General features: G+C 39.6%; 1 protein-coding gene across 1 annotated transcript in view; it reads right to left on the reverse strand.

Annotated features, from left to right (window-relative positions):
* Positions 1 to 24678, reverse strand: part of LOC110458472 — a 39809-nt gene that overhangs the window by 2164 nt on the left and 12967 nt on the right. The window contains exons 2-3 of the mRNA XM_021510186.1: positions 10357 to 10492; positions 5934 to 6066 (exon numbers count right to left, since the gene is read on the reverse strand). Of these exons, the coding sequence (XP_021365861.1) occupies positions 5934 to 6066; positions 10357 to 10492 (269 nt within the window). The remainder of the gene's footprint in view (positions 1 to 5933; positions 6067 to 10356; positions 10493 to 24678) is intronic.

Genomic DNA, 24678 nt, shown 5'->3' on the forward strand with positions numbered 1-24678 from the left:
GGGGGGGTGGCACCTGTCTATAGGAGCAGAGCATGGAAGGGGGAGGAGGGGAGGCACATATTAACACTCTCACACCACCTTATCATTCCACATGGCTGCTTATAATAGAATATTGGCAATTACTGAAATTGAATTTCCAAGCAGATAGATTATTTTTGCATTCCATCAGTAACCCATTCTGAGAATGTAATTTCTCTGCAGTCTGTGTAATTTCATGGTGATCAATGTAACCTCATCTTAATCAACAAAGTTAGCGACTAAATCACATACAACTCAAGCTCTTATTGCGATTCACTTCAGCACTGACAGCACCTCACACAGACCAACCGGGAATATATATATCTACTTTAATAGATTTACATCTATCACATACGGATCAAGTAGATATACCAGATCCTCTGCCAGGGTACATATGGTAAGGGATGTGCTGATAAAAATAGTTTAAGTTATTTCAATTAAACAACAACACATACACTATATTATCAGTTTATTATCATCATACAAAAGGAAGTAATAAATATCATACAATATAATAAACCCCTACGCCCAGCTCTGTTTGCAGGAAGTAATACATATCATACAATATAATATATCCCTACCCCCAGCTCTGTTTACAGGGAGTAATACATATCATACAATATAATATATCCCTACGCCCAGCTCTGTTTACAGGAAGTAATAAATATCATACAATATAATATATCCCCCTATTCCCACCTCTGTTTACAGAAAATAATAAATATCATACAATACAATAAACCCCTACGCCCAGCTCTGTTTACAGGAAGTAATAAATATCATACAATATAATATATACCCCTATACCCACCTCTGTTTACAGAAAATAATAAATATCATACAATACAATAAACCCCTACGCCCAGCTCTGTTTACAGGGAGTAATAAATATCATACAATATAATAAACCCCTACGCCGAGCTCTGTTTACAGGAAATAATAAATATCATACAATATAATATATCCCTATGCCCAGCTCTGTTTACAGGAAGTAATAAATATCATACAATATAATATACCCCTACACCCAGCTCTGTTTACAGAAAATAATAAATATCATACAATACAATAAACCCCTACACCCAGCTCTGTTTACAGAAAATAATAAATATCTTACAATATAATAAACCCCTACGCCCAGCTCTGTTTACAGGAAGTCAGTAATATCATACAATATAATATATCCATACGCCCAGCTCTGTTTACAGGAAGTAATAAATATCATACAATATAACAAACCCCTACGCCCAGCTCTGTTGACAGGAAGTAATAAATACCATACAACATAATATATCCCTACGCCCAGCTCTGTTTACAGGAAGTAATAAATATCATACAATATAATAAACCCCTACACCCAGCTTTGTTTACAGGAAGTAATAAATACCATACAATATAATATATCCCTACACCCAGCTCTGTTTAAAGGAAGTAATAAATATCATATAATATAATATACCCCTACACCAAGCTCTGTTTAAAGGAAGTAATAAATATCATATAATACAATATACCACTACACCAAGCTCTGTTTACAGGAAGTAATAAATATCATATAATACAATATACCCCTACACCAAGCTCTGTTTACAGGAAGTAATAAATATCATACAATATAATATACCCCTATGCCAAGCTCTGTTCAAAGTTAGTAAGAAATACCATACAATATAATAAACCCCTACGCCCAGCTCTGTTTACAGGAAGTAATAAATATCATATAATATAATATACCCCTATGCCAAGCTCTGTTCAAAGTTAGTAAGAAATACCATACAATATAATAAACCCATACGCCCAGCTCTGTTTACAGGAAGTAATAAATATCATACAATATAATATACCCCTATGCCCAGCTCTGTTTACAGGAAGTAACTAGAACAATGACTGGTCAGTAAGGGCCCCGTCTTGTGGCAATATATCCCCATAATCATCAAGAAGCAATCTGCCCATATAGCTGAGCTTGACATTTGACATTTGAACTTCAAAAAGAATCGCAAGGAAGCAAAATATACATTTTACATGTACTATGATGTGAGTCTTGTTTCCTTCCACCTCCATATTTGCTGGGCTAATAGAAATGAAAATACCGGTGCAATTCTCATTTGTTAGCTTTGATTTGTTTGATTTCACCTTATATACCTCCTCCATCAAGAGCCAGGGTCAAAGTCTGAGATCCACTTTGTCTTTGACCTTTGGACCCAAATGACCTTAACCATTAACCCAGTGACCCTGATCTCTGGTCAGTTGACTTATTCTTTAATTCCGACCAACTTTGCTTCTTAATATCATAACAAAATGTTCTTCAGTGAAAAATACAAAACTTGACCTTGACCCTTTGGACCGCGTAACCTGGCCCTAAGGTCAGTTGACTCTGTGTTAAGTTCTGAACAACATTGCTTCATAATGTCATAACAAAATGTTCATCAGGGAAAAGGTACAAAATTTAACCTTCATCTTTGATCCAGTGACCTTGACCTTTGGTCAATTGACTCCTTGTTTAATTCTGATCAACTTTGCTTCATCATGTCATAACAAAATGTTCATCAGTGAAAAGATGCAAAATTTGACCTTGACATTTGGTTCTAATGACCTTGACCTATGACCTCGACTTTTTACCACAGTGTGTCTCTTTGTTTAATTCCGAACAACTTTGCTACATAATGTCATAGCAAAATGTTCACCAGTGAAAAGCTACAAAATTTGACCTTGACCCCTGACCTGATGACCTTGACCCAGTTGACACCTTGTTTAATCCTGATCAACTTTGCTTCATAACGTCATAACAAAATGTTTATCAGTGAAAAGATGTAAAATTTGACCTTGACCTTTGAACCTAATGACCTTGACCTTTGACCTTGACTTTTTACCTCAATGTGTATTTTTGTGAACTGAACATCATGACCACGTTTCATGTTCATCGGTCAATAAATACTAAAGTTATCAGCCAGGAACAACATTTGTGGACAGACAGACAGACAGACAGACAGGGTGATTACTATAGGGCACCCGGATCTCTGATACGGGGCCCTAATAAATATCATACAATATAATATATCCCTGTACACCCAGCTCTGTTTACAGGAAGTAAAAAATATCATACACTATGAAATATCCCTACGCCCAGATCTGTTTACAGGAATTAAGAAATATCATACAATATAATATATCCATACGCCCAGCTCTGTTTACAGGAAGTAAGAAATATCATACAATATATTATATCCCTACGCCCAGCTCTGTTAACAGGAAGTAACAAGAGGCCCAATGGGCCTGCATCGCTCAACTGATATTAATCTCACACTTGTAATCTTAAAAGTGGACTAAAATACAGCTACAGGCAAAATATCAGTGTTTCATTCATAAGAACCTATTAAAAGATTTAAACATATGACACCTGTGACCTTGAATGTCGAACAAGGACATTATAATATAAGGTTGAACAGAGTTTATAGTCTTCCAACCCAGCATACTTCTGGAAAAATTTCATTACCCTGGGCCTTTTGGTTATACAGAACAAATCATTTAAAGATTTAAACATATATTGACCACTGTGACCTTGAATATGGGCGAAGGTCATTCACTTGGTAGTCCTTCATCCCAGCATGTTAATGGCCAAATATCATCACCCTTGGCCTTTTGCTTATTAAGAAGAAGTCATTCAATGGTTTTAAACATATTTGACCCGTGACCTTAAAATACAGATATCAAGGTCATTCATTTGAACTTGGTAGTCCTTCATCCCAGCATGTAACTGGCCAACTATCATCACCCTAGGCCTCTTGGTTATTCAGAAGAAATTGTTTAAATGTTTTTAACATATTTGACCCCTGTGACCTTGAATATAAGTCAAGGTCATTTATTTGAAAAATCCTGGTAGCCCTTCATCCCAGCATGTTACTGGCCAAATATTATCACCCTAAGCCTCTTGATTTTTCAGAAGAAGTTGTTTAAATGTGTTTAACATATTTGACCCCTGTGACCTTGGATAAAAGTCAAGGTCATTTATTTGAACAAACTTGGTAGCCCTTCATCCCAGCATGTAACTGGCCAAATATCATCATCCTAGGCCTCTTGGTTATTCAGAAGAAGTTGTTGAAAGTTTTCAACATATTTGACCCCTGTGACCTTGAAAATTGATGAAGGTCATTCATTTGAACAAACTTGGAAGCCCTTCATCCAAGCATGCTTCTGGCCAAATATCATTACCCTATGCCTTTTGGTTACTGAAAGAAGTTGTTTAAAGTAAAAAGTTGACACCGGATGGACGCCGGACGGACGCCCTACGCCGCACCATGCCATAAGCTCACTTGTCCCTTCGGGCCAGGTGAGCTAATAAATATCATCAAATAAAATCCATCCCTACATCCAGCGCTGTTTACAGGAAATAATAAATATCATACAATATCATAAACCCCTTACACCCAGTTCTGTTTACAATAAGTAAGAAATATCATACAATATAATATACCCCTACGCCCAGCTCTGATTACAGGAAGTAATAAATAGTATACAGTATAATATACCCCTACGCCCAGCTCTGATTACAGGAAGTAATAAATATCATACAATATAATATACCCCTACGCCCAGCTCCGTTTACATCATTTTAACTTGGTGAAAACTACCATCTCTGTAAAGTTAATTGACTGTTAGTAGAAATGAAGAAATTTGTATGACTGGCTCACTGTCACCTTACTCTCATAGAGACGTGGATAGTTTGGTTCTCCAGTACAGTACAGAGATATCACTCTGATTGGACACATTACACAGTACACTGGCCACGTGTCAGAACCTCATTATTTACACACCCACTTCCTGTCTAGTGACCACTGAGCAGAAAATTCAATATCTTTCCTAAATGTAATCTCAAGTAATAATGAATTGCTGAAGAGCTATGTGACAAAAAGTTTTCATGAAAGTAATGGAAGAAAGATTTCAAATCATTTTTTTACTTCATTACAATCCTGAGTGTGGGACTTCACTATACTCCCAAGACATTACAGATGTATCTCCCCTGAGTGTAATTGTCAGTAACAGTATATACCTATCTCCCCTTGGTGTAATTGACAGTAATAGTACACACTTATCTCCCCTTGGTGTAATTTACATTAATAGTACATACTTATCTCCCCTAGATGTAATTGACAGTAATAGTACATACTTATCTCCCCTTGGTGTAATTTACAGTAATAGTACATACTTATATTATCTCCTCAGGGTTTAATTTACAGTAATAGTACATACTTATATTATCTCCTTAGGGTGTATAATTGACAGTTATAGTACATACTTATATCCCGGGGGTGTAATTTACATTTAGAGTACATACTTTTCTCCCGGGTGTGTAATTTACAGTAATAAACCATACTTATTTCCCCCCTGTCAATTAACAGTGATAAAATATATTCATATCTCACTAAATATAAAATTAAAGCAACAACACAAATGTATCACCCCTGGATGGAAAATCTATAATGATTATAAAAATTTACCTCCCCTGGGTGTAAATTGACAGATATTTAAAATTTAAAAATGTATATCCCCTGGGTGTAAATCAACAATGTTAATGCATACATATCTCCTGGGATGAAGTTGACAGTGATAGAATATACTTACTTCCCCTGTTTTTATATTGACAGTGATAATACATACTTATCTCCCCTGGATGAAAATAAACAATGATAAATCATAATAATCTCCCCCCCTGGGTGTTATTGACAGTGATAAAACATAATTATCTCCCCTGGGTGTTAATAGTGATTATACATGCGTATATCCCTGTTTGTATATTAATAGTGATAATAAATACTTATCTCCCCTGTTTGTAAATTAAAAATTGAAAGAACATATTTATTGCCCCTGTATGAAAATAAAGAATTGTCTCCCTTGTATGTAAATAATAATAGACTTACTGATCTGCCCTGGTGATACCACGGTTGACATTGAGTGGACACACTTGTAGTAACATTCCGGGGGTGGCTCCAGTAACCATCGTTTCCTGCTGGTAATCTGTGCCTGCCACGACATCAGGTCCACATTGTCTATCTGTCAACAACCATAAATCAAAGCCTTAACAAACTGACTAGCTCTTTAATTTCCTGGTTTCAAGTTGAATTCAATGGAAAAATTAGATAAAATCTTTTAAATTAACTACAATTCAGGAAATAGACCTTGATGTAGGAAACATTAAAAGTGTTTTTCACATGAATATCAGTAATGACAAGGAAGGAGTCTACAATCAACACTAACAACAGTTACACACATGTGACGATGGCATCACTTTTTACATCAGAAATCATTTTCTATTCTACCATGTGTGATGTAATAACACTTTTCATTGGTTAATTACAATATGTTATTGGAGAATAGACCATGGGTGTGAGTGTAGAATAAATAGTTTACAACAGGTGAAGATCATTTCTTTTTACAAATGTTTAAACACTCCATGGCAAAAAGTTACTGGCCAAAGATCATGACCCTTGGCCTTTTGGTTCTCCAGAAGTTGTTTGAGCTTTTGAATAAATGTGACCACAGTGATCCCAAATATTGTGAAAGGAAATTTCAGAAAGCAAATTTTGTAGCACTCTGAGTTTAAGACGTCTGTACCCGTAATAAGATCTTGAAGTTGAAGCAGGAATAATTATCTGTATGTTCATAAAATAGCAACATTCCATCTGTGATATATTGTCAATAACAACTTCCACCATTTTGGAACACATAACCTAAAGTGTCTTTTCTTTATTAACGGGAAGCCTTAACAAGGGTGATAAGCCATTTTATTTGACAAGATGCTGAAACATCTAGCTTTGAAAAAACAAGCGAATTTGTGGAATTTATATCCCCCGCTTGCAGGACATATTGTAGGTAAACATTAATGAAGTTAGGTTTAAACATGTGAGTATCGTGCTGTTGAGACATAATGTATAGCTTGACACTCGAAGAAAAAACAAGCCTTATACAGAAGTTAGACTTTTTATTGAACATATATTACGTTATTCAAGGGGCCATAACTCTGCCAAATAAAGACTGCTGAAAGTGGTCATTGAACTGGTTGAGCCCTTACAGTATTTAACCCTGATACCAAGTTTGAAGAAAAAATTGTTTATCATTTGTTGCAGTTATTGCACGGAAACAGCAGATAATGACGTTTTTCGTAATTCAAATGGGCCATAACTCCGTCAAATAAAGTCTGCTGAAATTGGTCATCATACTTGGCTGAGCCCTTAAGGCATTTAATCCTGTTAGCAAGTTTGAAGAAAATCGTTTAACCTTTGTTGCAGTTATTGCAAGCAATGGAAGCGTGACAGACAGACGGACAAACCCAAATTGATATCCCCTGTGATAACATGTACCTGTCAAGAGACAGACATTAATCATCACAGAAACGTAATGACCCTCACAACAGTGTAGGAAATATCATACCTATCTAGTATCTAGAAACGTAATGACCCACACAACAGTGTAAGAAATACCATACCTATCTAGTATCTAGAAACGTAATGACCCTCACAACAGTGTAGGAAATACCATACCTATCTAGTATCTAAAAACATAATGACCCTCACAACAGTGTAGGAAAAACCATACCTATCTAGTATCTAGAAACATAATGACCCTCACAACAGTGAAGGAAATACCATACCTACCTAGTATCTAGAAACGTTATGACCCTCACAACTGTGTAGGAAATACCATACCTATCTAGTATCTAGAAACGTAATTACCCACACAACAGTGTAGGAAATACCATATCTATCTAGTATCTAGAAACGTAATGACCCTCACAACAGTGTAGGAAATATCATACCTATCTAGTATCTAGAAACGTAATGACCTACACAACAGTGTAAGAAATACCATACCTATTTAGTATCTAGAAAAGTAATGACCTTCACAACAGTGTAGGAAATACCATACCTATCTAGTATCTAAAAACATAATGTCCCTCACAACAGTGTAGGAAAAACCATACCTATCTAGTATCTAGAAACATAATGACACTCACAACAGTGAAGGAAATACCATACCTATCTAGTAGCTAGAAACGTAATGACCCACACAACAGTGTAAGAAATACCATACCTATTTAGTATCTAGAAAAGTAATGACCCTCACAACAGTGTAGGAAATACCATACCTATCTAGTATCTAGAAACGTTATGACCCTCACAACTGTGTAGGAAATACCATACCTATCTAGTATCTAGAAACATAATGACCCACACAACAGTGTAAGAAATACCATACCTATCTAGTATCTAGAAACAAAATGACCCTCACAACAGTGTAGGAAATACCATACCTATCTAGTATCTAGAAACGTAATGACCCTCACAACAGTGGAGGCACAGTTCCTCATACAGACAGCTTGACATGTACATTATCCCCCTATAGAAAAAGAGGCCCAATGGGCCTACATCGCTCACCTGGAATAAATCTCACACTTGCCACTTTAAAAGTGTTCTAAAATAAAGCTACAGGCAAAATATCAGTATTTATGATTAAAGTCATTCAAAAGTACCTGTTAAAAGATTTTAAAACATTTGTATAGCCTTTCATCTCAGTATGCAACTTGCAAAGTATCAACATCCTGAGACCCATGGTTATTCAGAAAGGGTCGTTTAAAGATTTTAAACAAATTTGACCCCTGTGACCTTGAATATAAGTCAAAGTCATTCACTTTAACAAACATAGTATTCCTTGATCTGACTAAATATCAACATTCTGAGCCTTTTGGTTATTCAGAACAAGTTGTTTAAATATTTTGAACATATTTGCTCCTTGTGACCTTGAATATGATTCAAGGTCATACATTTAAACAAACTTTGTAGCCCTTCATCTCAGCATTCTAATGGCCAAATATCATCACCCTGTGCATTTTGGTTATTCAGAAGAAGTTGTTTAATGTTTTAACATATTTCACCCCTGTGCCCTTGAATATGGGTGAAGGTCATTTATTTGAACAAACTTTGTAGCCCTTTATCTCAGCATGCTACTGGCCAAATATCATTACCCTGGGCATTTTGGTTATACAGAAGAAGTTGTTTAAAGGTTTTTAACATATTTGACCCCTGTGACCTTGAATATGGGTGAAGGTCATTCATTTGAACAAACTTGGTAGCCCTTCATCTCAGCATGCTACTGGCCAAATATCATCCCCCTGGGCATTTTGGTTATTCAGAAGAAGTTATTTAAAGGTTTTTTAAGACAATTGACCCCTGTGACCTTGAATATAATTGAAGGTCATTCATTTGAACAAACTTGGTAGCCCTTCACCCAAGCATGCTACTGGCCAAATATCATCTCCCTGGGCAGTTTGGTTATCGAGAAGAAGATGTTTAAAGTTTTTAACATATTTGACCCCTGTGACCTTGAAAATGGGTGAAGGTCATTAATTTTAACAAACTTTGTAGCCCTTCATCCCAGTTTGTTTCTGGCCAAATATTGATACCCTAGGGCTTTCGGTTATTAAGAAGTTGTTTAAAGTAAAATATTGACGCCGGACGCTGCGCCACGGCATAAGCTCACTTGGCACTTCGTGCCAGGCGAGCTAATAAAACTGAATTAATGCCTGCATTGCTTTGAAATACTCTAATATTGAGAGAAAACACTGTTCTGTCAATAATAAACATACAATATTCATTAGTTTAATATTAAACATTAGAATATGCGGAAATTGTGATACTGTCTCCCTACATTGGATTTTCAACTAGGGATGTACTTCCTACTTCCGTCTATGAATACACTCCTATGACCTTAACAGGATTCATCAGTTTTAGCTTCCCACTATGTCTCCAATTTACAAAATTTCAAATATTTGTTATCAATCTTTATCTATCATGTGTTGTGGACTGACAAGCTTTGACATAGGCCGATGACATGAATAGGAAATAATTTGTTTATAATAATCATGGAGGAAGATTGCACTGTGATAGGGCTTTTAGACAACACCATGTTTTGATTAATATAAACATACATATTTTAGTGGTGGCTGTAAATAATGCACTATATTAATATGATTGTGCTAATGAAAGTTTCTATTTATTATTTTCTATTTCATATTTTGTGGGTGTGACATTTTATCAAATTATTATTATGCTAATCTGTAAAAACTTAATAGCACTTAGTTTGACTATAATATGTAGGTTCACAGTATATTTATGATCTATTACCCCGTATCATGTAAATAGTAGATTGATAATAAAATCATAAAATTTGAGTAATATATAATGTCACAGAAATGATATATATAATGTATCAGAAATACATATCTAAGACATGATATACAATATCTCAGTAACCATTACTGGAGATGTGATAGAGTAAAACACTGACGTGTAGGTGGGCGCCATGTCCAGGACTTCCCATGAAGATCCAGTCGGTTTTACTAGATTCTGAGTCGACAGGAAGGAAGTCTGGCCGATGGTAATGTTTCCTTAAGATGTTGGCAGCCGAGAAATCACAGTTACCCCTGCAGAATAAAATTATCATTGTTAAAAACCTAAATATGTCAATAATGAACCCTGGTGCATAAGTGGTCTTCAAATTAACTTAAGCTCAATATCACAAATACTGTAAAAACTATTATATATTTCTACCTATCAGGGTATTTAGTTACTGTTCCTATAGCAAAGTTCCTTCATGAAGACCTGAAATAGAGAAAGGTGCCTCATAGTATATTGACCCAGAGCGAACCAAGAGGCCATTTACAACTTTATAACACCTGTTTGACCCTACCCCTCAACGTTTTACCCTATCCTTCAACTCCCAGGGTCAGCCCCGCTTTTTGTACAATTGTGAACCCCCTCCACCTGAAAATGCTTTCAACCAATGTGGTTGGTATCTTCTCATAGTTCCAAAGAAGTTGCTTCAACAATGTAATCAAATTACCATTTTTGGCCCTGTACCTATATCCCTTAACCCTTTCACCCCTATGTAACTTTAGTAGACTCTACCATACATTGATATGGATGAGTCCATTATGGTCTACAGTGATGAAAGGGTTAAGGTAATAAATTTGTGTCACCATTTCTCAGTAGAATTTCTTCAAATTTTTGTAGTTATATTGCCTTAAAGTGAAGAACATTTTCTGCCACAAAAAAATATAGGTAGTCTGAATTTTAAGGATTTTAAATGGAAATTTATGTTAAAAGGAGTGAATTTTGAGAAAAAAATGAAAGACACAATTTTCTGCCAAATAATGTCAATAAAAACTTCACAGTAGTAAGATAGGTAGCCGGTTTCCTGAAGTACAAAACAAGAGGCCCAGAGGGCCTGTATCGCTCACCTGGATATCTAAGCAATCATGGCAAAATATTCTCCAAATGAGATCCAAGGGAATATGCCAGACCCCAAGGCCAATCCTTGTAGCATATCTGTATTTGATTTTTTATGCCCAGCAATTTTATGTATGGTGTTTGGGTGGGTATCTCAACTGTTTCCAAGCTGTGACTCAGAAACTAGGTCCCTAGGGTTGTGGCCAGACTCCAGGATCAATTCCAATATCATGACTGCATTCGTCTCTTTATGCCCAACAATTGTATATATAGTTTTGGGGTGGGGATCTTAACCATTTCAAAGTTATGTCCCAGGAGTTAAGTCTCCAGGGGTGGGGTCAGACCCTAGGGCCATCCTGGGAGCAAATGTGCATTCCTTTCTTTACACTCAGCGATTGTATATATGGTTATATGGTGGGGATCTCAACCATTTCCAAGAAATTGTTGACGGACAGACGACGGGCGGACGACGGACAGACGACGATGGACGGACGGACGACGGATGCCACGGTATGGCATAAGCTCACCTTGGTCCTTCTGACCCGGTGAGCTAAAAATGGACACATGTGACTCATTGATAAAAAACAGCTGAATTAATGCCTGGATTGCTTTGAAATACTTTAATACTGAGAGAACACACTGTTTTGCCAATAATAAACATACAATATTCATCAGTTTAAGATTAAACAACTCTAGACTCATTAGAATATGCGGAAATTGTGATACAGTCTCCCTACATTGGATTTTCAACAAGGGATGTACTTTCTATTTCCGTTTATCAATACACTCATTCGACCTTAATCATTTTTCAATCACCACCATGTAAGAATGCCTCTACCCAAATATGGCTGACATCCATCTTACAGTTCTAGAGATGAAGTCGCTGAAAGCAATATGGCCAAATACAGTTTTTCACACACCCCTCCCCCCTCAGCCCCCTGGGGGCACACACCCCTCCCCCCTCAATCCCCTGGGGGCACCGTCTCCTTCTTGACAGAATTTAAAAACTTGACCACTTGCTTCTTAAAAAAATATGGTTGTTATCAATCATTAAGTTTCAGAGGAAAAGGCTTTTAAGTTGATATGGCTAAGCTACACTTTTACTTCTGCTCCTCAACTCTCAAGAAAGTCAGCCCATCCATTTATACAATTTTTAATTCCCACCACCTAAAGATGTTTCCAGTCAGTTTATTCAGTGACACAGAATAATCTGCGAGAAGAAAATCATGATGATTGGAGGGATTGATGACAGGTGTCAAGATATGGCATACGTTCATCTTTGACCTTCGGACCAGGTGAGTTAGAAATGATGTAGCTGAAATCCTACAACCTGTGTCCCGCCACTCCTTTGTGTGACCTATCGACCCTAAAAAGGGTGCAACAGGACCTTTTTCAATTATTCAAAATACATTTTATCTTGTGATTATGACACAGCATCTTGTAATTACAAGACAGCTAATTAGTATTTACATAGTTTTGTCCGTATAACTACATATGTAGGTTGTAATTACAATTAAGGATTTTAAATGTAAATGTGTTCCTACGGCATAACAACAAAGAGGTGAGATGTACAGATCTAATTTTAATTTTAAGTAGACCGGCAAGTAAACAGCCTAATTAATTGTGTATATTGATTTTGATTTAAACATATTTTATTTGTCATTCAACAAAAAGGATTAGGCACAAGTTATCTCAACTTAGAAAAGCCCGCTCCTGTATATATTTCTTATATGTATATTATCATGTATATCATAAAACCTTATATATGAAAACACTAGATTGCGTATGTTCCTGTGATTTAGTCAGTTGTGTCAGAATGTTTTTGAATGATTACCTACTGTATACTGGAGGGTGACAATGACAAATAAGTGTTGACATTATTCCCACCTGAGGCAGCAGGTAACCAGCTGTGACATCTAGAGTAACGAGAGATTTAACCTGGGAAGGGGGAGACTACACATACCATCAGCTGCATTAGATGTAAATGATCTAAGATTAAAATATAACAGTTTCACACCATAAACTCATAAACTAACAAGATTCAATTGCATCTTTTTATTATTAAGCAAGAAACCAAGCAACGACAAAGTAATATAATATTCAGGTTTAAACAAGAGCCCCACAGGCCTTCAGCACTCCCCTATGTTTTTTTGGTGTTTTTAACACATTTGACTCCCGTAAACTTGAAGGTCAGTCATGGTTATTCAGTCATAACTCTAGGCTTTATAATGCTGTTGAAGTCCTTTAGACATTTTGACATGCTTTTTTATGTGATCTTGAAGGAGGTCAAATCAATTAATTTGACCAAAACTAAATCCAAATCACCAGTGCAAGCTTCAGGAAAAATATCACTCTACATCTAGTGATTCTGTAAAAGTCGTTAAGGATTTTATTGACAGGTCAGCAAGGGCCCTGCAATGCGCCTAACCATACCCCCCCCCTAGCCTCTCCATGGTATTTTTATAGCAACAGTGACCTTGACCTTAAAAACTTTTAAAATTCCTTTTGCACATCTACATATCACAGTGTATCAACTTGTCAAATACTCCAGTATCTAGGATGCTGTACCACCAAGATCTATTTTCAGTGACAATGCCCTTGACCTTGACCTTAGAAACTTAAAGCAGGGTTGTGGGGCTAGTTGAATTACACGTCACCCCTTCAGTAGAGAGAAGAAATTTAAATAGCCTGCACTTGACTTTTCTTTCTTTCACACTTAATGTTTTTATTATGTGAAATAATTGATTTAAAAAAAAAAATGATTGACATTTTAATTATGATGGTACATGTTCAATCAAATAGCATCTTTATCTTACAACTTGTCAACAGACCTGTCAAACTGGTGACGGATCACAGGTGTGACTTATTGTTCGATGTAGAAACTTGTTATGATAGACAGATCGAGGGGGTCACACCCTGTGGTTAAGTATTTGGGAATTCCCCCATAACTTGAAAGGGACGTGTGTGTGTGTTCGCAAATGAAGAATCTAACTCACTTCATTTTATCGACCTCAATAAACTCCACCTCATACATTTTCGTAAGCAGGAAACCCTGGATCAGCCCAAGACATAATCACAATCAATACGTTATCTGCCCTTGTCTCGACTGAGATGTCCGTCAGACAGAAAGTCAACTACCTTTTGGGTAGGTTTGGGTGCTTTATTATCTCCCTTTATTAATATTTATCCATGTTTGTATTCAAGGTTCTGAGGTCCCAGACAAGTAAATCATGGAGGACAACATGCCCCGTACTGAGAGCTCTGTGCCTGTCTGGTACATGGTTGGTAGACAGCCTGGTACTGTGCCTGTCCGGTACACGGTTGGTAGACAGCCTGGTACATAGTTGATAGACAGCCTGGTACTGTGCCTGTCTGGAACATGGTTGGTAGACAGCCTGGTACATGGTTGGTAGGCAGCCTGGTACTGTGCCTGTCTGGTACATGGCTGGTAGACAGCCTGGTACTGTGCCTGCCTGGTACATGGTTGGTAGACAGCCTGGTTCTGTGCCTGTCTGGTACACGGTTGGTAGACCGCCTGGTACTGTGCCTGTCTGGTACATGGTTGGTAGGCAGCCTGGTACTGTGCCTGTCTGGTACATGGTTGGTAGACAGCCTTGTACTTTGCCTGTCTGTTACACGGTTGGTAGACAGCCCTGTACTGTGCCTGTCTGGTACATGGTTGGTAGACAGCCTGGTACTGTGCCTGCGTGGTACACGGTTGATAGACAGCCTGGTACTGTGCCTGTCTGGTACATGGTTGTTAGACAGCCTAGTACTGTGCCTGTCTGGTACATGGTTGGTAGACAGCCTGGTACACGGTTGATAGACAGCCTGGTACACGGTTGGTAGACAGCCTAGTACTGTGCCTATCTGGTACACGGTTGGTAGACAGCCTGGTACATAGTTGATAGACAGCCTGGTACTGTGCCTGTCTGGTACATGGTTGGTAGACAACCTGGTACTGTGCCAGTCTGGTACACGGTTGATAGACAGACTGGTACTCTGCCTGTCTGGTACATGGTTGGTAGACAGCCTGGTACTGTCCCTGTCTGGTACACGGTTGGTAGACAGCCTGGTACACGGTTGATAGACAGCCTATCTGGTACACGGTTGGTAGACAGCCTGGAACATAGTTGATAGACAGCCTGGTACTGTGCCTGTCTGGTACATGGATGGTAGACAGCCTGGTACTGTGCCAGTCTGGTACACGGTTGATAGACAGACTTGTACTCTGCCTGTCTGGTACATGGTTGGTAGACAGCCTGGTACACGGTTGAAAGACAGCCTGGTACTGTGCCTGTCTGGTACATGGTTGGTAGACACCCTGGTACTGTGCCAGTCTGGTACACGGTTGATAGACAGACTTGTACTCTGCCTGTCTGGTACATGGTTGGTAGACAGCCTGGTACTGGGCCTGTCTGGTACATGGTTGAGAGTCAGCCTGGTACATGGTTGGTAGACAGCTTGGTACAAGGTTGGTAGACAGCCTGGTACACTGTTGATAGACAGCCTGGTACACGGTTGATAGACAGCCTATCTGGTACACGGTTGGTAGACAGCCTGGAACATAGTTGATAGACAGCCTGGTACTGTGCCTGTCTGGAACATGGTTGATAGTCAGCCTGGTACATGGTTGGTAGACAGCTTGGTACAAGGTTGGTAGACAGCCTGGTACACTGTTGATAGACAGCCTGGTACACGGTTGATAGACAGCCTATCTGGTACACGGTTGGTAGACAGCCTGGAACATAGTTGATAGACAGCCTGGTACTGTGCCTGTCTGGTACATGGGTGATAGTCAGCCTGGTACATGGCTGGTAGACAGCTTGGTACAAGGTTGGTAGACAGCCTGGTACACGGTTGATAGACAGCCCTGGTACTGTGCCAGTCTGGTACACGGTTGATAGACAGACTTGTACTCTGCCTGTCTGGTACATGGTTGGTAGACAGCCTGGTACTTTGCCTGTCTGGTACACGGTTGGTAGACAGCCTGGTACTGTGCCTGTCTGGTACATGGTTGATAGTCAGCCTGGTACATGGTTGGTAGACAGCTTGGTACAAGGTTGGTAGACAGCCTGGTACACGGTTGATAGACAGCCTGGTCCACGGTTGATAGACAGCCTGGTACACAGTTGGTAGACAGCCTGGTACTGTGCCTGTCGGGTACATGGTTGATAGTCAGCCTGGTACATGGCTGGTAGACAGCTTGGTACAAGGTTGGTAGACAGCCTGGTACAGGGTTGGTAGACAGCCTGGTACTGTGCCTATCTGGTACACGGTTGGTAGACAGCCTGGTAGTGTGCCTGGCTGGTACATGGGTGATAGTCAGCCTGGTACATGGTTGGTGGACAGCTTGGTACAAGGTTGGTAGACAGCCTGGGACACGGTTGATAGCCAGCCTGGTACACAGTTGATAGACAGCCTGGTACACGGTTGGTAGACAGCCTGGTAGTGTGCCTGGCTGGTACATGGGTGATAGTCAGCCTGGTACATGGCTGGTAGACAGCTTGGTACAAGGTTGGTAGACAGCCTGGTATACGGTTGATAGACAGCCTGGTACACGGTTGATAGACAGCCTGGTACATGGTTGGTAGAGAGCCTGGTACTTTGCCTGTCTGGTACACGGTTGGTAGACAGCCTGGTAGTGTGCCTGGCTGGTACATGGGTGATAGTCAGCCTGGTACATGGCTGGTAGACAGCTTGGTACAAGGTTGGTAGACAGCCTGGTACTGTGCCTGTCTGGTACACGGTTGGTAGACAGCCTGGTACATTGTTGATAGACAGCCTGGTACTGTGCCTGTCAGGTACATGGTTGGTAGACAGCCTGGTACTGTGCCTGTCTGGTACACGGGTGGTAGACAGCCTGGTACATTGTTGATAGACAGCCTGGTTCTGTGCCTGTCAGGTACATGGTTGGTAGACAACCTGGTACTGTGCCTGTCTTGTACACGGTTGGTAGACAGCCTAGTACTGTGCCTATCTGGTACACGGTTGGTAGCCAGCCTGGTACTGTGCCTGGCTGGTACACAGTTGGTAGACAGCCCGGTGCTGTGCCTATCTGGTACTCGGTTGGTAGACAGCCTGGGACTGTGCCTGTCTGGTACACGGGTGGTAGACAGCCTGGGACTGTGCCTGTCTGGTACACGCTTGGTAGACAGCCTGGTACAAAGTTGGTAGACAGCCTGGTGCGGGGCCTATCTGGTACACGGTTGATAGACGGCCTAGTACTGTGCCTGTCTGGTACACGGTTGGTAGACAGCCTGGTACTGTGCCTGTCTGGTACACAGTTGGTAGACAGCCTGGTGCTGTGCCTATCTGGTACACGGTTGGTAGACAGCCTGGTACATGGTTGGTAGACAGCCTGGGGTACTGTGCCTGTCTGGTACACGGTTGGTAGACAGCCTGGTACTGTGCCTGTCTGGTACATGGTTGGTAGGCAGCCTGGTACACGGTTGATAGACAGCCTAGTACTGTGCCTGTCTGGTACACGGTTGGTAGACAGCCTGGTACTGTGCCAGTCGGGTACACGGTTGGTAGACAGCCTGGTACACGGTTGATAGACAGCCTAGTACTGTTCCTGTCTGGTACACGGTTGGTAGACAGCCTGGTTCTGTGCCTGTCTGGTACACGGTTGGGAGACAGCCTGGTACTGTGCCAGTCGGGTACACGGTTGGTAGACAGCCTGGTACACGTTTGATAGACAGCCTGGTACTGTGCCTGTCTGGTACATGGTTGGTATACAGCCTGGTACTGTGCCAGTCTGGTACATGGTTGGTAGACAGCCTGGTACTGTGCCTATCTGGTACCCGGTTGGTAGACAGCCTGGTACATGGTTGGTAGACAGCCTGGTACTGTGCCTGGTACACGGTTGGTAGACAGCCTGGTACTGTGCCTATCTGGCACACGGTTGGTAGACAGCCTGGTACAGGGTTGGTAGACAGCCTGGTACTGTGCCTGTCCGGTACATGGTTGGTAGGCAGCCTGGTACACGGTTGATAGACAGCCTAGTACTGGGCCTGTCTGGTACACGGTTGGTAGACAGCCTGGTTCTGTGCCTGTCTGGTACTTGGTTGGTAGGCAGCCTGGTACACGGTTGATAGACAGCCTGGTACTGTGCCAGTCTGGTACATGGTTGGTAGACAGCCTGGTACTGATACAAAGCGGCAATATGTTGATTCCATAGTTTGTTTGTGCTGTACATCCTAAGTTTTGTTGGTGGTGGAAAACCAGAGAACCTGGCGAAAAACCACTGACTTGTAGTCAGTACCTGGCGACTGCCCCACAAAGGCCTCAAACAGGAGACCATTTGCACGTGGTGAAGGACTAGTTCACTGCTTCAAATTAAGAATGATATGTTTGTTTGTAAAATAACCAAAATATGGCAAACTATTGCAAGGCAATCCATAGTCCCCCATCTCTTACAATAAGTGATTGATGGTTTAACAACACACATAGGTAACATCTCTGTAATCTATCATGGGGCAGATGGAACGTATTGTTTGTTGTATTGCGTTTGTTAACTGTTATCTTTAATTTAGCCGGCTTGTTACAGAAGTGTGTGTTATTTTCATGACAATGTATCAATCAGAATCTTTGTTTACATTGTCATTGTAACAACACAACATGTAATGTTACTGTCAACACTGCCCTAAGTACAGCACATTTCTCCTTCTACTGTATAGAATTTCTCTGAACCATGTCCCTAATACATGCTATTAAGGCTGTCAGGAAGGGCTGTTGTTAGCTCACTCACCTTTCACCAACACTGAAATTTGATTATCTGATTTAACAATTTGATGTGAAAATGTATGGGGTCACCTATTTGACCATATGGTTTTCCTCTGGACTCTATTGGGGCCTGCATGTGTGATTTATATACGTTTATAAGTTATACATGTTGTAGTATTAATTAACCTGATACATGGCCTTTTTTCCTTTTAGTCAAGAACTAATATCTCCATTTAACAATTACCAATCCCGTCAGCACACTGTAGTTGACACACAAACATCGGACATAAAATATAAAGTCTGGTTATCTTCAGTATTCATGAGAGTAAAATCAAATTGGTGATATTATTAAAAAGGTTGAGATTGAAAACAAGATAAGACTGTTCTGAGATCCAATACAATCACCATATCAAAAAGTACATAAAATACTCAATTATGTACACATTCTATCTCAAAAAGTTTTCATATAAAAAAATCAAACCTAACAGATTTTCAAGTTAATAAAAACTTGGTACAACAGGATTCTGGTCAATAAAACTGTGTCTGACATGGCCATACATCACTACAGCATTAGGGACCTCCTCCTGATGACCGTCACACATCAGTAAGATCTATTAAAGCCAGAGGATCTCTCAAACAGAAATTATATTACACTTACTTGTCAATTTTTCACAGGGAGATATTATGTGGCAAAATATGAATGTGCCAGAGAGGTATGTACAATACGAGTGCTATTTGATAAAATAATTATGTAAAACCCTCTATGTAATAAAGAAAAGGAAGCAAAACCCATTGTGTGGACAATTTTACTGATTTCCGAAGTAAAAGTGAGGGTAAAAAAATTGGACAAACTGAGCTAGAATGCTTATCATATTACCCAGCAGACACAGACACTAACAGGGTTACAAACACTATACAATGTACGGTCCTGTGTTTATTGCTGTATCGTCATGGCCCTAATCCTTGGTCCATTACAAAAAAACATTTCCCACCGATATCAATGATTACTTTGACCGGTAATTCTGAAGCCAATCTCAACATGTTAGGATATTCAGCCATCAAATATCACCACCCAATTCCCCATTAAGTCAGCAATGTACCCAATAAAACTAATCTGTTTGTAAAGAACTGAAGGTGATGGAGTGTGACAAACTTGTAGTCTATATGACCAGTGGGAGATGTAGCTGTGACAGACCTGTAGTCTATATAACCAGTGGGAGATGTAGCTGTGACAGACCTGTAGTCTATATAACCAGTAGGAGATGTAGCTGTGACAGTCCTGTAGTCTATATAACCAGTGGGAGATGTAGCTGTGACAGTCCTGTAGTCTATATAACCAGTAGGAGATGTAGCTGTGACAGTCCTGTAGTCTATATAACCAGTAGGAGATGTAGCTGTGACAATCCTGAAGTCTATATGACCAGTAGGAGATGTAGCTGTGACAATCCTGAAGTCTATATAACCAGTAGGAGATGTAGCTGTGACAGTCCTGTAGTCTATATGACCAGTGGGAGATGTAGCTATGACAGACCTGTAGTCTATATAACCAGTAGGAAATGTAGCTGTGACAGTCCTGTAGTCTATATGACCAGTGGGAGATGGAGCTGTGACAGCCCTGTAGTCTATATAACCAGTGGGAGATGTAGCTCAGTAGGAGATGTAGCTGTGACAATCCTGAATTCTATATAACCAGTAGGAGATGTAGCTGTGACAATCCTGAAGTCTATATGACCAGTGGGAGATGTAGCTGTGACAGCCCTGTAGTCTATATAACCAGGAGGAGATGTAGCTGTGACAGTCCTGTAGTCAATATAACCAGTGGGAGATGTAGCTGTGACAGACCTGTAGTCTATATAACGAGTAGGAGATGGAGCTGTGACAGACCTGGAGTCTTTTTAACCAGTAGGACATGTAGCTGTGACAGACCTGTAGTCCTTATGACCAGTAGGAGATGTAGCTGTGACAGGCCTGTAGTCTATATGACCAGTGGGAGATGTCGCTGTGACAGTCCTGTAGTCTATATAACCAGTAGGAGATGTAGCTGTGACAGACCTGTAGTCTTTTTAACCAGTAGGACATGTAGCTGTGACAGTCCTGTAGTCTATATGACCAGTGGGAGATGTAGCTGTGACAGACCTGTAGTCCTTATGACCAGTAGGAGATGTAGCTGTGACAGTCCTGTAGTCTATATAACCAGTAGGAGATGTAGCTGTGACAGACCTGTAGTCCTTATGACCAGTAGGAGATGTAGCTGTGACAGTCCTGTAGTCTTTTTAACCAGTGGGAGATGTAGCTGTGACAGTCCTGTAGTCTATATGACCCGTGGGAGATGTAGCTGTGACAGACCTGTAATCTATATAACCAGTAGGAGATGTAGTGACCAGTAGGAGATGTAGATGTGACAATCCTGAAGTCTATATACCCAGTAGGAGATGTAGCTGTGACATTCCTGTAGTCTATATGACCAGTGGGCAGTCTTGTAGTCTATATGACCAGTGGGAGATGGTATATAACCAGTGGGAGATGTAGCTTTGACAGTCCTGTAGTCTATATGACCCGTGGGAGATGTAGCTGTGACAGACATGGAGTCTATATAACCAGTAGGAGATGTAGTGACCAGTAGGAGATGTAGATGTGACAATCCTGAAGTCTATATACCCAGTAGGAGATGTAGCTGTGACAATCCTGAAGTCTATATACCCAGTAGGAGATGTAGCTGTGACATTCCTGTAGTCTATATGACCAGTGGCAGATGTAGCTGTGACAGACCTGTGGTCGATATAACCAGTAGGAGATGTAGTGACCAGAAGGAGATGTAGCTGTGACAGACCTGCAGTCTATATAACCAGGAGGAGATTTAGCTGTGACAGTCCTGTAGTCTGTATAACCAGTGGAAGATGTAGCTGTGACAGTCCTGTAATCTATATAACCAGTAGGAGATGTAGTGACCAGTAGGAGATGTAGCTGTGAAAGACCTGTAGTCCTTATGACCAGTAGGAGATGTAGCTGTGACGGTCCTGTAGTCTTTATGACCAGTGGGAGATGTAGCTCTGACAGTCCTGTAGTCTATATAACCAGGGGGAGATGTAGCTGTGACAGTCCAGTAGTCTATATAACTAGTGGGAGGTGTAGCTGTGACAGTCCTGTAGTTTATATGACCAGTGGGAGTTGGAGCTGTGACAGTCCTGTAGTCTAGATGACCAGTAGGAGATTTAGCTGTAATTTAGTGCTGCTTACAGATTCTATATGACCAGTGGGAGATGTAGCTGTGCCAGTCCTGTAGTCTATATGACCAGTAGGAGATGTAGCTGTGACAATCCTGAAGTCTATATAACCAGTAGGAGATTTAGGTCTATATGACCAGTGGGAGATGGTATATAACCAGTGGGAGATGTAGCTGTGAGAGTCCTGTAGTCTATATAACTAGTGGGAGGTGTAGCTGTGACAGCCCTGTAGTCTATATAATCAGGCGGAGATGTAGCTGTGACAGTCCTCTAGTCTATATGACCAGTGGGAGATGGTATATAACCAGTGGGAGATGTAGCTGTGCCAGTCCTGTAGTCTATATGACCAGTAGGAGATTTATCTGTAATTTAGTGCTGCTTACAGATCCTTGCTAATCAATTACTTAATAAAAACCTGAAGATGATTTTGATTAGCTACATGTAGTCTATATGACCAGTGGGAGATGAAGCTGTGACAGACCTGTAGTCTATATGAGCAGTGGGAGATGTAGCTGTGACAGCCCTGTAGTCTATATAACCAGTGGGGGATGTAGCTGTGACAGTCCTGTAGGCTATATGACCAGTGGGAGATATAGCTGTGACAGTCCTGTAGTCTCTCTGACCAGTGGGAGATGTAGCTGTGATAGTCCTGTAGTCTATATGACCAGCAGGAGATTTAGCTGTAATTTAGTGCTGCTTACAGATTCTATATGACCAGTGGGAGATGTAGCTGTGAGAGTCCTGTAGTCTATATGACCAGTAGGAGATGTAGCTGTGACAGCCGTGTAGTCTATATGACCAGTGGGAGATATAGCTGTGACAGTCCTGTAGTCTATATGACCAGTAGGAGATTTAGCTGTAATTTAGTGCTGCTTACAGATCCTTGCTAATCAATTACTTAATAAAAACCTGAAGATGATTTTGATTAGCTACAATTTGTGTTGATTGAAATACATGTACACTGGTATATTGGCATTACGAGAACTGCTGAAAGAAAAATGTCTACACCAGACAGGATAAATCAGATTACCAATTCCTCCAACAGACCCTTCAGTGAGGCAGATGCAAATAGATTTCCTATCCCTCTAAAAGAATCACAAAGACTTCACTCAATTTTTTTTTTTTTAAATGAGAAAAAAATGATCTGAACAGTTGATGTGTGATGTTAATTAAATGTCTAAACTCTGCAGTGGTCTTTAATTTAAAATTTCAAAGTGATGTGATTGTACAATGAAGATTGCTAAATAAAATTACAAGACTTGTTTTTTACATATTTCTGGCAGTGAAATGTCATTGATAATTCATTTACTTCATTGAAATATTCAGCTTCATTACGATAAATTGGCAATATAAATAGCCTAATGATATTCTGTACTGTATTCATACTTAAAACTGTCAAATCAGTAAATAAAATCACCTCAATCTTTTTTTATATTAACACTTATGGCATGTTTTGTATTTTAAATACTTCAGTTATAAGTTGGCAGTTTGATACAATTTTCTGTGAGTAAGACACCAAACTCTATTGACTGATAAAGTTTTAACTTTTGAAACATGACATTCATTGGATGTTTTAATGCATATTTTTATGAGTTAAGTGACATGACATTAGGTGATCTGACATTAAGTGAGTTGACATTAAGTGATGTGACATTAAGTAATTTATCATTAATTGACATGACATTAAGACGTGATGTGACATTAAGTGATGTGATATCAAGTGATGTGACATTAAGTTATATGCTATTAAGTGACATGTTATTAAATGATGTGATATTAAGTCTATTTGACATAAGTGATGTGACATTAAGTGAGATATCATTAATTGAGATGACATTAAGTGATGTGACATTATGTGATGTGACATTAGTTGATGTGATATTGCATGATTTGACATTAAGCTCCAGCTAACATCCAGAGTACATAAAATTAGTGCACAGAACTATATTATATTATTTGAGCCGCCGGCTGGGATTTGGGTCCTTAAGGTGGCTCCACACTTTCGCAATTAACCAGCAAAATTCGTTGAAACTTTCATATAATGGTTATGCAACTATGTAGAGTTGATTTTATGAAAATCTAAACATTCCGATAGTTTGGGGACTTTTTTGGAAAAAATACCAAAAAATTGAATTTTCGTCAATTTTAATATTTTTCAGGGTTTTTTTGTGTGTGACATTGTTCGGAACAATAACAACAATAATAAAATGAAAAGAAGCATTTCTAATTAACTCTACAAATATTTTATTTATCACAAAATATGTAACACAAGTTACACAAAGTGTTTTTTATTGAATTTGTACGGATAAAAGTGATTATCTACAAGCTAAAAGCAAACAGGACACAAAGATCTATACATATAGAATGGGAAATTGAACAAAATATACACAATGGCTTTATAATTAATTTATTTTACATTTTACAATCAC

This window comes from Mizuhopecten yessoensis, unplaced genomic scaffold, assembly GCF_002113885.1.
Source record: "Mizuhopecten yessoensis strain PY_sf001 unplaced genomic scaffold, ASM211388v2 scaffold9615, whole genome shotgun sequence".
NCBI classification, from domain to species: domain Eukaryota; kingdom Metazoa; phylum Mollusca; class Bivalvia; order Pectinida; family Pectinidae; genus Mizuhopecten; species Mizuhopecten yessoensis.